Here is a 15,094-nt window from a genome sequence, read left to right on the forward strand (position 1 = left end):
TGAGGAGATCGAAGCTCCTGCTCATCTATAACCCAGGTTCACCAGTATTAAAATCTTGTCAAACAAGTATATATAATAAATTAATCAAAATTTTATGAAAAATGGTAGATACCCAAATTTTGTCCTCAAATGCTGAATTGTCAATATATATATATTGTAATTTTCTTAATAATAATATGGGAACCGCGTGCATAAATACGCATCTTCAAATTAAAATTTGCCAGGGATTTACCGCATCATTTGATAAATATTTGAGAAATTTATCTAGAATACCTAACACGGCTCAAATTTTATATATTTTTAATCAAGTATCCGACTCGGGTATGGTTCTAAAATCCGGAATGGTAGCAGGAAGCAGCTAGATGGATAAACAACCTGGTGTTATGCATCATCTGTTTCCATTTGGATGAAAATGGGTTTGTTAGGTTGGTGGGAAGTTAACTAGTTAAGGGTCAAAATCATACGAAGTTTACACTCCATCAAATTGTCATTCACAAGATTACAACTATGCATGCTATAAGCATTTCCCAACAGACAAGACTAGCTAGCCTGCCTTGGAATTTTATCTCGAAAATTTTCGGGGTTTTCCAAGTGTGCTTTAAATATGTAGAATCAATAATTTATAACGGAGGCTGAGATTGTGATCAACCACCAGCATGTGCTTGTCACCTAACAACACTTATTAACAATGGCATGCGAATGGAAGGGGAAATTAATTGATACATTAATCTATTATTCAGCTTTTTGTCTAGATTTTTAAATTAAATTCTTCGTTCATGTTATTTAGTTTTTGAATTTTTTAATTCGGATTCTTCCGTCATAAAATTCTAACAAATATCGGAATCTACAAAATTATGTGATTGGTATAATTCTTTTTTAACTGTCTATTGTAAATGTCAATATATAGGAAAATAAAAAATATAAACAAATGTATGATGTTAGCACACATAACTACATCATATAAACATGAAACTCTATGAATATTGTCTTGAATGGATAAAATTGAATGACCTCTTTAATAAAACATAAAAATTACAAATAATATTATTATAAAATACTATATCATAACAAACATCTATATTGAATGAGATATAATCAGTATTTTAAAAAAAAAATCTATTAATTTTTTAAAATTATATTATCGATCTATTGATTATATTCTGCTTACATTCTTTTTTGACTAATATAACTTATAGTCTTACTATTTAGGACTGGGCTGACAGAGGATATATAAACTCCTAACCATTTCTGTTATCCAATCGTACGCATATTTTGATTATATTACAAGTTGGTTGATTAATTCCGATTTCAGATTTTTACGATTACAAGTCAATCGGATTACTGATTTTCACAGTTACGAATAGGGCAATGCTAGAGACCCCAAATTTTCTCCCCAAAATTTGTTACCAAATGACGTGGCTAACAAGGGGCGAAATTTGATTGGGTGATTGATGAATCTGCAGGGGTGCCTCATTATTATGGGAATGAGTGCAACCAATGAGATTTCGCCACGTCATTTGAGAAAAAATTTTGGGATAAATATTTGGGGTCCCTAGTATTTTCCTTACAAATATAACAAGCAAACGACAAACAAATTCGATGAAATCAATATAAATTATGACGTGAGATGGTGTTTAAAGGTAGGCGGTGGGAGTTGCCATGCCAGAGGAACATGGGTGGATCCAATTTCATAACTCCTAACTACTTACACATCCTCTTTTATTAAACACTGAAAATGATTAGATGGACAATCATTAAAACATTATCATCATTTATACATACATTTATGTATGTGTAAGAGTATGGACAGCATGGATATATATAATTGAGGAAATGGTCATAATTTCTTTTAAATGTTCAAACTTCTTTGAAGAAAATGTCTTTCATATCTAAAAGTACTTCAAATTTTAGGAAAATGCTAGAGACCCCAAAAAATTGTTCCAAATAATTTTCCCTAATGATGTGTCCAAATCTAATTGGCTGGATTCACTCTCATAATAATAAGACCCCCTGCAGATTCATCAATCACCCAATCATAACTAGCCACTTGTTTGCCACATCATTTGGTAAAGATTTTTGGGAATTTTTTTTGAGGTCTATAGCATTGCCCCAAATTTTATTCTAATTTTAACCCAGAATCTCGGACATCATAAATAAACTCTTAACCACCGGAGTTATCTACAAATTATTTTTTATTCATTTACAAGCAAAATACATTTTTACCTTCTATACATATTAAATGATTTTATGTTAATGAACCTAATTAGTACAGACAATATGGGAAATAACTCCGCTTAATTCTTGCAATTAAGTGGAGATTCTTCTTAAAAGGGACAGTAATTTTGGTAATTGACTGCAAATTGCGAAAGGAAGAGAAATGGAGCGGATAAAAAAGTGGGACCACGGAGTGTTTGACTGGATAAGGCAAGGAAGAATCTTGACACCTTAGATCCAGCTCACTCCACTTGGACCATATAGAAAGCCCTGGAAGCACCCAGCTGTTATGTGAAAGTCTAATTCACCCTCAACTAATTCTCAATTTGTAAGTTGTTAGTTGTCGATCGACATCTTAAAAAACGAAAGTCAGACTTAATCGAGAGTTAAAGAATAAAAACTAATCGGATTGATAAAGAAATGATAAGATAATTAATTAGATAATCAAAAATTTAATCAATTAGACAAATTATGATACAAAGATTATGTAATTAATCACAACTTTTTGTCATATTTATTGCCAACGTTTCTTGAGAGTTTTTGAATATCATTTCACCTAAAATAGTAAGCGATCTGTTTCTTTCATTTTGAAATTGAATTGTGTGGAAAGTTAAAGTAATAAGTTATTATTCTTTTCTTGTCAGGGAAATAATAAGTTATTTTGATCAAATAAATATATGGAATATAATGGTTGGTATCTAAAATATACTACAGAATCATTTCATGCTAGGACAATGAGTGCTTAGTCGAGGTCAATCATTTTTTAGTTTAATAATCTATTAATTTGTAATCCAAGGTTTTAGTTATATTTTTTGGTTTGGTACTCTCCTTTTGATACTATAAGTCTACAAATGTGGAGTTTATTAGTATTATAAACAGTTTCAAATACTAAAAACACTCATAACAATACATTATCATATAATATTTCATTAAAAAAATTATAATGATGTTATAAATAAAATTATAAATATATAATTTTGAATATCTTTTTCTAACAAGAACCTTCATATAACTCCTTTAAACTTTAACGTGTTCAATTTCAATATAACCATTACATAATTAAAATTCAATTCATTAATACTAAAATATTAATAAAATGATTTTAAAATTTAAATTACAAATAATAAATTACGAACTATATACCCGCCCGTGCTTCGCACGGGTTAAAGGCTAGTACTATATTAAAAGATAATGACTAAACTATACTCCTACGTTAATTCTTATAAATTAGATAAGGGAATCTCTAGGATTTTCCACCAAAACAACTTAACAAGTCATTAAGGGTTTTGTATTTTATCCACTAATCTGTTTTATTACAAAAACTGTACTACCACACGGCGCTGTTTTATTCACTAATCAGATTATGTCCGAATAATCTAAGCTTAGTTGTTTTAAAGGACCCACATGATGTTTTAATTTTTATTGCTGGAGGCTGCCTTCTCTAGACAAATGCTCATACGAGGCAATTTAACTTTTTTATATTTTTCCATTCTACGCCCCCTTGAAAAATCATTTTCTAACATATTTGATTTATGTATCAATATTAGATTCATATATAATAATAATTGATCCGACTTTCAAAATCAAGTTAATATAATGTTATATTTCCTTCCTCTCTCATTTATTTATAGTAATGGGCTACTTCACACGTATTTTAAGATGTATATAATTTATAGTTTTATACTTTTATTAGATTTTCATTTTCAAAAAAATTAATTATTATACTTTTACTAAAAATAATTTATAAAATTATAATTTCTAAAAATATAAAAATATGTGTCGAATATGTTCCCCAAAAAAACGCAAACAATTGAGAGGAGATAAAATACAATTTTAGATTCATTATTATAATTTGTTTGATTCATCATTATAATTTGTATTGTGGGACCCTTTTTGTTAAAGTATAGCACAATGACTTGGACCAAGAAAGTCACCTTCAAGGCTTCAACTCGAGTCTTTTTTCTCATGCGTATCATCAACCCATTACATATTATTGTGAATTATGATACACAACTCACACATATAAATAAGAGTTTCTCCATTTGTTTTGTGTCACTTGTGAGGTAAGCCACGAGAAACTTGAGGAAATCAATTTCTCCATACCAAAAGATCAAATTTTGATCAAAAGGGTCTCATCATTTTCTCAAATCAAAGGGTTTCACAAAGGGTTTTGAATTTTTGATTGTTCTTGAAACACACATTTTTCTCTGATAAATTTGTGATCTTTAGCTCTGCAGCACATCCTTCTTCAAGAACCAAGAAGAAGGCTCTGTTCTGAGTTATATAAACAAGAAAGATTTGATTTTTATTGGGTGGGTTGGATTATTTGTTGCCAAATGATTAGATTATCTGTTGCAGTTCTGCAATTTGTAGAGTTGTTTGTGAGTTCTGTGGTGCATATTGCATATGGGTTTTATATATTTAGCACAGCTGTGGCTGGTGATCTCTCACAATCCTTGAATGAATGGATTTATAATAATCATGGTGGTTCAAATGTTAAAGAGATCACAAATGTTGATGATGATTCTAAAGTCTTGACATCTAATGATGATTTGCCTCCCATTGTGTTGCTTCATGGAATCTTCGGGTTTGGTAAAGGGGTATGTCTTGATTTTTGTTAATTTTCTCTTGGCATGTTTTCTTTTTGTTATACCGGGTGTCTGGTTCAGCTTGTGTGCACCTGGACTAATTCCGCTAATTTCTTTTTAAAGATTGTGCTTTTTCTTTAATATGAACATTCTGTGAAAATGAATTTTTTGGTGGTTTTTGTTTATGATGACTGTGATGTTTGTTTATCAGAGATTGGGTGGATTATCATATTTTGCTGGGGCAGAGAAGAAGGATGAAAGAGTTTTAGTGCCAGATCTTGGTTCATTAACAAGCATATATGATAGGTGAGTCTTACTGTTAATTATCTATGTTTGTCAATCTGTTTCTGTTTATGTATGTTTTATTATATTTATGGTTACTTTTGTTTAGTCTACTAAATGATCAAAGGGAATTGGGGTTGCAGGGCACGTGAACTGTTTTATTATTTGAAAGGGGGGCAAGTTGATTATGGGGAAGAACACAGCAAGGCTTGTGGGCATTCTCAGTTTGGTCGAATTTACGAAAAAGGTTAATCTTTTAACTAATTAAGTTTGTTTGTCAGATTTTGGTAAGCTGGATATTAATTTCTGTGATTACTTACTTGGGATGTTGCGTGATGTAAATGGTATGCAGGACACTATCCTGAATGGGATGAGAATCATCCTATTCATTTTGTCGGGCACTCAGCTGGCGCGCAGGTTGCTCGTGTTTTGCAGCAGATGCTTGCGGACAAGGTTAGTACTTATCTCATATTAATTTGCTCTAAATGATCAATTCAATTAAGCTGGATAACCAATTTTTTCCGCTTATTTCAGGCTTTTAAAGGACATGAAAGCACATCTGATAAGTGGGTCTTGAGCATAACAGCGTTATCTGGTGCTTTTAATGGAACTACAAGAACTTACTTAGATGGAATACAGTAAGTTTTACTTTACTCGAACATAATATTTTTTCGTTCTGTGTATGTGAATTTAAAGATTTATCGTTCTGTGTAATACTGCTTAAATATTGATCAAATAGATCTTACCTTCAATTAATCTGGAATTAGAGTCTTTATATGTTCTTAAGTTTGCAAGTTATTCATGTAAACAGTTTTATAGGTTCCTTCCACCACCATATGATTTTTGATTCCTAAATTTGATCGGCTGTTTGTACAACCTTTTCCAGACCAGAAGATGGGAGGTCACTGAAACCTCTATGTTTGCTTCAGTGGTGTCGAGTGGGAGCTATAATTTATGATTGGATTGACATCCCTTGGATAAAGGAATACTATAATTTTGGGTTTGATCACTACAACATGTCATGGAGGAAAATGGGTATTCGGGGTCTTTTTGATTGTCTTCTGGGGAATTCTGGTCCCTTTGCTTCCGGAGATTGGATTCTTCCTGATCTAACACTCCAGGGATCTTTGAGACTGAACAGCCATTTATCTACATTTCCTGATACTTATTACTTTAGCTATGCTACTAAGCGAACTAGGAAAATTATGGGAGTTGGTACCGTTCCATCTGGCATACTTGGGATTCACCCTTTGCTTTTTATCAGAGTTCTACAGATGAGTCAATGGCGTCATCCATCTGATGTAGCACCCCCATTCAAAGGCTACAGGTGAGCAATCATTAAAGTGTTGGTGCTGTTCAAATATGTTACTCATTCCACATTTAAAACATAATAAAAGCTATACATTGTCAAGTTTCATATTAAAGGCAATTACATTGTCAGGGATGAAGATTGGTGGGAAAATGATGGAGCTCTTAACACAATATCAATGACACACCCTCGTTTCCCTGTTGAACACCCAAGTCGCCTAGTTACAAATGATTCCGACTGCTACCCCTTGCAACCAGGCATCTGGTATTTTCCATATGACTTAAATCTTCATTTGATTGTTAAATTCCATTTATATGATTGCAAAATTCCAAATCAAATCTCTGTCATGTGAGCTGAAAAAGAAAATTCTGTATATTGATTAATTATCTCTTAGATGTGATTTTGTGTTTCAAATATATCATGTATTTCCATATTCAGTCAATTATTTGAACGCGCAAGTGCTGCCTTATGGTATATGATATTGGTTTCCTACAGAGCTATTAAAATTCTGACTTCTGTAGTACGTAGAATTTTCTGAAAGAAACCGTAGAGGTCATTTGGTTTTAAGTGCAAGCTATTTTGATTAGTTGAGGTTTGCTTGTACGATATTGAATTTTCTTAAGTGCTGCATTACGATATATGATTTTGGTTTTCTAGAGAGCTATTAAAATTCCGACTGTAGTATATATGTAGAAACTTTTATTAGAAAACTTAGAGGTCATTCGGCTTAACTGCAAGCTTTTTGATTTATTGAGGTTTGCTTGTACTGCAACTAGATAATTCCTGTATGAAACTGTCACATTTCATCAAGTAAAGCGTTAACAATGAATATATGCCATTTTCTTCTGCTTCAGGTATTACAAGATCATTGAAGGTGATCACATTCTATTCATTGTGAACCGCGAAAGAGCAGGAGTTCAGTTTGATCTGATATATGATAGCATCTTTGAACGGTGCAGAAAACATGCATTCAGAAGGATTCCGCCAACATTACCAAATCAAGTGCACCATTAGCAATTTAGCACCCCCCCACAAGAAAGAGAAGATAGATGCATATCGCAGAAACTTGTTCACTTGTTTAGCCTCTTCAAACTTTGAGGTGTATATTGCATGTTCTTCTTTATCATTCTAGGTTAGGACATAAAAAACTATTCTGTAGCTTAGTAAAGAGAAATTGCTTCCGAGTTTAGAACATCTTTGTATGTCTTATCATGTATTCTGATCTCAATAGCCTGTACTAAAAAGTTAGAAGTGCTCTAAATAACATTTGTTTTTAGATTACGAGTTCTGAATATACATTTCTGTGCCTCTTTTAAGTTAAAATTTTAGTTTTAGTTCCGGACATGGATATTATGCACAATTTAAAGTGCTTGCTTTGATTACATAGTTAAAAAAGATTATTTTTTGTGTAAAAGATTTAGCACTTGCTCGAAAGAAAATTTTTAACAATGAAATTTTAAAATTATGTAGTCAAAACATTTTCAGATATGTGCCGAAATGTCGAAATACAAACAATTAAAAACAGGAGTACTATCGAAATTGAAGCAAAATGAAGATAAAAGACTTCGAATTTATCAATCTAAACCGAATTTCGGCATATGAAATGAACTGTTTCAATTCTGAAGGTACACATGTGCAAACAAAGAACAAAAGGAACATATATATTGATAACTTGACAAGATTGGATTCAAACTAAAGTTTAAGCCAAATCAGGTATATAATTACAAGCATCATTTGATTCAAAAAATAATGATATGAGCCCTTCGGGGGATATTTCAAAGAAGAGACATGGAAAAAAAAACAAGAAAACAAAAGTACAAATTTTTGATTGATTATACATGAAAATCTTAGAAACCTGTAGTTGATAAAAGACAACAGTTAAGCAAAGTAACAAAAAGCGCTGCCCTGGAGTAAATTTGTGCTGAAAAATTACCCCGCCCTAGAGTAAACTTTGTGCTGGAAAAATTACCAATTCAGGTAAGAACAAGCAACTCCCTGCTTCCAGATGATTGGAAGCCTATGTATAACAATACTGAGACCAGGTTGATAGTTTCTGGAATCGTGACGTTCTGGGATAAAGTGGCTTTCACATGAGTCGCAATTCATATTCACCTGCCATTGTTATGTATCTCACCCATGGCAGAGCCTGATAGCCACTCTTCTCAATGATCTTCAGGTATCGGACCTACAAAACCCCAATATTGTCATGAATCTCGAATATGAGATATCCAACTAAAGCTCTTATAGTTGACACAATAGCTATAGAGAGAGAGACAGATGATACCTTTTCATTAAACAGGTTGAAAACAATAAGAACCAACTTGGAAAAACTAAACAATATGTATAAACAACATCGCTCCCCTTTCCACGATATAATTAGCTACAGGACTAAAGTGTATAAGAAAAGACCTAACATGCCTACATATACAGATAATCTACGTGAACTCTCTGAAAATCTCTTACAATAAAAACGAAATGCAGTCATCTCATTAAGCTACAAAACTAAGTTGGCATACAAATCAATGTACTCAATCACTAGGAGTCGCATACTTGCACTGTTATATCATACACGGAATTTCTTGGAGTTATATCATACTAAATTGGCACTGTTTGTGAATGGTTCTTCCTAATTACCTGAGCTCGCACACTTTTGACTCCATCAAAACTCTAGTTCACATCTAACAACTTTTTACAACGCAAAGATGAGCACTCTAGAATTTCCCTCAGCTTGTTTATTGACCAAATCATCATTTTGAGTTAATAAGAAGATTTAAAAATTAAAACACTGATGTACAAATTAGTCATCACTTTTCCAAAAGTTAATAGCTTTTGTCTTGATACAATAAGATACGAGACAACTTTATAAATAAATAAAGCAGAATTCCCGGATCTAATATATTTAGGTAGAAAAAATAAGAACACAATGTATAAAGGGATTATGAGAATAAAGCCCTGCAAGTTAATAACCAATTTCAATCGAAAAAATATTATATAACATACTTGTATGAAGTTCCAAATTTCTTTTTAATAATTATTCTACATATATGTCTGAAGACTTGCATAACAGGCCCTTGGCACTGATATACAAACAATTCCAGGAGGAGGATGTATCTGCTTAACAGGCTTTTCTGTTATATAACTTTTTGTTGGTGCAAAAGGCAAATAAAATTCTGTTGCAACTGGAACAGAAGGAACCAGAAAATATGACATCCAAGCGTTCCCTATATTGATACAGTAAAACATATGCATGAGGACACACCTGTATTCCTGAAACAGTAAAATATGGTATCTCGAACTTCACTCGTATGGGAGCCTTTCTCTCCGGAGCTGCTTCTTCGTCTGTGATACTAGGAAGATTAAACTCTGCTCTCAACATATATTCCTACACTAGTCAAAAAAATCAAACATTCAGATGATATTCACAAAGAACAAATTATATATATCAAAGAAGGATATATAGCTGATCTATAGCTAACGTTTACCTTACCACCTGGAAATGATTTGATTTTCCAAAGCAATGCATCATTTTCAGGTGCATAAGAAGCAGATCCCATTGATGTTCGTAGATTTGGGTTGATGGCATCAGATGGCACAGGCAACTCAATTTCAACATTTGTTGCAGTGCTGCAATCATAAACTAGCTCATACAGCAGGCCTTGGAATTAGGACTTCACAGATATTGTTGTGTGCCAAAGAAACAAACGATACCTTCTTTCCTTGAACTGGCTCCTCGCTTTTACCATGATTTCCATACGACTTCTAGAATGCCTCTCCACTTGAGCTTCCACCCATATCAGAGGCTTAACCTGAATTCAAAATTCAACCCTTCATTACAACATGCTACAAGGTGAAGATAAGAACAAAAGGGCGACAAAGGAAAATAGTGTCTACAAGGTATACCTGAGTGCTAAGTCTATATGTCATTAGATCAAAAGACCCATCAGGGGGTATAAATGATATTGTCCGGTCGTTTTCAAATCGAGAAAGACGCACACACCTGTTCAAATATGGTATTTATCCCCAGATAGCAACAATAAAAAATATAAGGCAATGTGAAAATGAAGGATTTAAACACAATATACTCATAGTACATGATACATACAAAACTATTTACAACAATTTTAGGAACATAAAGTGTAACTTAGAAAAAGAGTGAATGGCATACTGATGGAATTTGATATCATCCAAGTCAATGGCCTTTCCCTTGGTTGCTCGTCCTTGCGCTTCTAGTAAAACTCTATCATTTAGCCCAAGTTTGCACTCAGGCATACCACTGCGATAGATAGAAACAGAGGAAATCAGTTAAGTGACGATACATATTTAGAGTAGCAAAAACATAAAAAGATCACAATATTTGGGTGTCGGTTGCCATCTGGACTACAACGCTTAAATAGAAGAGCAATAGCTCATATAAGCATAATGAAATCCAAAGGTTAACTTATAGCTAAGCACTCCCAAATAATATAGATCCATTCATGTAAAGATAGACTTTGTCAATACTCGTGTTAACAGAGTGGATCTTCCTTATATATAGAAAAACTGCCCTTGTTCCAGAATATATAATATAAATGATGAACAGTGGTCTCATATTGCAATATTGAAAAAGAAAACCAGTGCTAGCTGCAAGCAGTAAGCATATCATAATATGCATTCACCAAATAAGGTCTTATTTTTTAATTTCAATAAGACCTTACACTTGGCAACGTACACCCGCGTCAACCAAATTTTAAAAACATAATCAAACAACAGAAGCCAGGACAGTTTTTTCAATAATAATATCAGAATTCAGCATAAAGTTTACCTCAAATATGTTCGCATCTTTAATGCACCAATAACTTCAGATCTGATTATCTGTCCATTGCTGTTTACAAGTATATTAACACTCTCAACGACATCTAGAAATACCTGTAGAGCAAAAAAAAACTCTTAACTATTTTCTGGCCAAATTTACTTCCAAATCTTGTTAAGATATATTTACACATAAAATGACTTGCTTCATTCTTCTTGTAACGAATTCCTTCACTTCGCCATGACACTGCATTTGTCACTGCCATAGGGGGCCTCTGTGTAACTTCCATCCTGTATGCATCAGTCTTAATAAACTCACTAAGAATCTTCGCCTCAGTATATTGGGGATAACCAAAGTCCATCATTTCATCAAGTAACTCATACTGTACATACCAAAATATGTATCAGCGCCATAACATCCACACAATTTTTACCTTTTTCTCTATATATAGTACTAATAATCAAGGTTACAGTAAATAAAATAATAGTTTACCATACCACTACAACGAAATTATCTCTAAGTGATTCCTCTTCTAACTCCTCGAAATAATGCTTAAATACCTGTCACCAAAACAAACAATTGAAACTGAATTACATCAACTACAAGATAAAACAGTCCACTCATTATGTGAAATAAATAATCTTGAATATACACTTACATCAACTACGCGGTGTAGAAATAAGAATATACTGGCAGCATTACAGTTCTGCCTCGATGCAGCCATCAAATACACATTATTGTGTTGTATAAACATATAAGTTATGCCATCATCATGCACAACTGGATTCTGTGTATCTGGTTCTCCCTAAATCAAAACATCACAGCCAGTAGCAAGAAGTTCAGTGGAATTCACATACATTCGACAATATAAAAGATGAATATGAATCTGATTTGAGCTAAGCTTAAGTATTTAACTGGCTCTCACTTATAATCAAGCAGTAAAAATGAACTTGAAAAAACATCTCTACTATCAGTGGTCTTTAAGCAAACATGAAATTCCAAAATAAATAGCGTAAAAATGTCAGTTAATAAGTGAATATAGGAAGCATGATATTGCAATAAGTAATATTAACATCACCTTTTTTTCCTTTGCTACTTTAACAAAGAACTGTAATATGTAAGCATTAACTTTTTAGATAGATTAATGAAAATCCAATTTGAGCTAATATTAAGCAACTAACTAGCTATTCAAATTTTAGGATCAAGTCATAATTTATAAATCATGGTAGTCTCCTTGTCGCTTCAGACAATGGAAATTAGTAAGCCTGAAATTAACGATGATAAATGATAAAGTCGCTACAACATATATCAAATTCGAGCCAATATTAAGCAACTAATTAGCTAATCCGTTTTCAACTTATAAATCATGTAATTCTAATTTCCAATTAGGACGACTGAAATTAACAATGAAGTGATTATAAATTGACAATGATAAAGTCTGCAACTTAGATCAAATTTGAGCTAATATAAAGCAATTAACTAACTAGCTTCCATGTCATAGACTCATAGCCTAATCTTAACATAACTATCCAACTTTTATAATTGCGTGATTCACTTTTCCGCTCTGGGTTAGCGAATAAACAAAACGAACAGATCAACCAGCCAATAAAACGCACAAAAAACTTTAATAACGAAATTGACATTTCATCTTTTCTGTCACAATAAACAGAAAGCACGTTAATACGACGAAAAAAACCCTCTTTAACAACGATTTAAGTGGCAAGTGCAAAACTAAAAATCATTAAGTGACAATTAAGCATAGGCAGAATTTTCTAGAAGACCGTTGTAAATCTAATTCGAGCTAGTAGTAAGCAACTAACTAGCTCTCCCAATAATAGAGTAATATTAATGTAATTAGTCAACTTACGAATCATGTGATTCTTTTTTTCTCTGCATTAACAGATAATTGAAATTAAATAAATGTGAAATTGACATGAAATTTCATACACACACACACACACACAGAGACACACACACATATAGGTTAATAATCAAATACAAACCTTAAATACAAACCAAGAGACACTAGTCCTATATGTCATCACCCACCCGTGACCCACCTCGGACCCGCTCGATCCACCTCGGGTCCACTAAAGCCTCACTAAGGCTCCGGACAGGCCTTTGGAGGGCTCCAGACAAGTTCAAAAGCCAATACTTACTTGACCCCACCCTCTTCCCACTAGGCCCCACATAGGCCTTGTCAAGTCCCAGCTCGGGGTCTGTCCTCGGATCCCACAAACTCCCCATTCTCTTAAAAGCATTGGTTTGAATTTTAGTTTGTATTTAGTGGTTTGTGCTAGAGTAAGACTCCACACACACACACACACACACACACACACACACACACACACACACACATCGACTTAAATCCAAATATCTGAGTTGAGCATATATTAAGCAACTAACTAGCTACTTGAATTGAACTACAGCAGGATTAACTTATGAATCACCTTTATTTTCATTTTCACGTGTAAATCAAATTGGAACTAATATTTGGCAACTAACTAGCTCACATGTCGTAGTCTAATCTCAACATAACTATTCAACTTATGAATTGCAGATTAGCTTTTCTGCTCCGTGTTAACCAATTAACAGAACAAACAGATCAACCAGCCAAAAAACTGAACAAAAAATCATAATTAACAAAATCGACAAATTATCATCTCCATCACAAAAACCAATTGATACATAATGAATTGCGTGATTCTCTTTTCACTTTATTAAGGAAAAAGAAAACAGAACAATTGACAAACAAAATGAACTAATTCAAGCCGTGGAAATAAAATCGACAACTCATCTCTAATCTCAGTGGAGACTGGGGATAATCAGAGGCAAAACTGTGAAAACTGCAAAACTAAGTAAATACGTAAGTATGAAATTTGCATAGTTCAAACCAGAAGCATGACACTGATGATACGTTGAATAAAATAAAATTAGTAAGCCAAAGATTGTAAATCCAATCCTAGCTAATATTAAGCACCAGACTACCTATCCGAATTGCAGAGTCAACTTACAAATCACATGAATCACTTCTCACTACATTAACATACAACGAAAATTAGTAAGCCTCGTGAAACGTACATCAAAGTCTAGCTAATATTAAGCAACTAACTAACTATCTTCCGTGTAGCAGCCTGATCTTAACACAGCTACCTAACTTATAAACGTGCATGATTCACTTTTTCGCTAAAACGAAACAAACAGATCAGCCAATAAATAAAACCGTAAAACACGAAATCGACAAATCATCATCACCATTACAAACACAAAACACACGAATATGATTATTCACCTCTTTGTCGATGAGCTTGGTGAAGCATTTTTCAGCTTGGACGGCGGTGACATCGCCTCGGTAATCGCGCCACACGAGCACGCGGCCTTTGATGTCGAGAATGAACAGCGCCGAGGCCGCACCTGACATTATTTGATTAAATCAATAAAGCGTACCCTAGGGTTTGGAATTGGAATCGAAGGGATCAGATCACAGTGGAGGAGGAATGATGAGATCTGATTGATTCGTTTGGTGAGGGATTTGAATTGGGGGAATCGAGGGGCATTTTATGCTGTGAGGTTTGGAATTGAATTCATTGGGAATGGAATTGGGATTGGGGGAGTTGGAATTGGAGCTGAATTGTGTGTGCGATTGAACGCGGTTGTAAAGTGGAGTAAGAAACGGTTAGGAGGAGGAATAATACAGGTTTTTAACCTAGCTCTCAGATGTCTGAGAGCTTTTTAATTTTAAACTCGGTGTATTAATCCGCAGAGGAGTAATTTTTTTTAATTAAATACGTTATGTTTGTGTTTTTAATCCTTTTATATTATTAATAATTAATAATTTTCAAATAATCATATAAATGTAATGATAAATAATGATGTCGAGATTTTGAATTTTTCAAATCTAATAAGTACACC

General features: G+C 33.3%; 2 protein-coding genes across 2 annotated transcripts; one reads left to right on the top strand and one right to left on the bottom strand.

Moving 5' to 3' along the window:
• The first annotated feature begins 4,117 nt into the window (after window positions 1–4,117).
• On the top strand, window positions 4,118–7,674 carry LOC108200249 (uncharacterized). Its single transcript, XM_017368343.2, has 8 exons — window positions 4,118–4,814; window positions 5,014–5,108; window positions 5,228–5,331; window positions 5,437–5,537; window positions 5,619–5,722; window positions 5,971–6,411; window positions 6,526–6,657; window positions 7,248–7,674. The coding sequence occupies exons 1-8, from the start codon at window positions 4,551–4,553 to the stop codon at window positions 7,405–7,407; spliced, it is 1,401 nt and encodes a 466-aa protein (XP_017223832.1). The 5' UTR covers window positions 4,118–4,550; the 3' UTR covers window positions 7,408–7,674.
• Window positions 7,675–8,027: 353 nt separating this feature from the next.
• Window positions 8,028–14,905, bottom strand: LOC108202955 (AP-1 complex subunit mu-2). Its single transcript, XM_017371598.2, has 11 exons — window positions 14,475–14,905; window positions 11,841–11,987; window positions 11,680–11,742; window positions 11,388–11,564; window positions 11,195–11,298; window positions 10,559–10,666; window positions 10,294–10,390; window positions 10,102–10,199; window positions 9,876–10,017; window positions 9,653–9,775; window positions 8,028–8,578 (listed from the first exon to the last, which is right to left on the bottom strand). Exons 1-11 carry the CDS (start codon window positions 14,601–14,603, stop codon window positions 8,480–8,482), a joined length of 1,287 nt encoding a protein of 428 aa, XP_017227087.1. The 5' UTR covers window positions 14,604–14,905; the 3' UTR covers window positions 8,028–8,479.
• Between the last annotated feature and the right edge of the window lie 189 nt (window positions 14,906–15,094).

Source organism: Daucus carota, chromosome 9, assembly GCF_001625215.2.
Source record: "Daucus carota subsp. sativus chromosome 9, DH1 v3.0, whole genome shotgun sequence".
Taxonomy (NCBI): Eukaryota; Viridiplantae; Streptophyta; class Magnoliopsida; order Apiales; family Apiaceae; genus Daucus; species Daucus carota.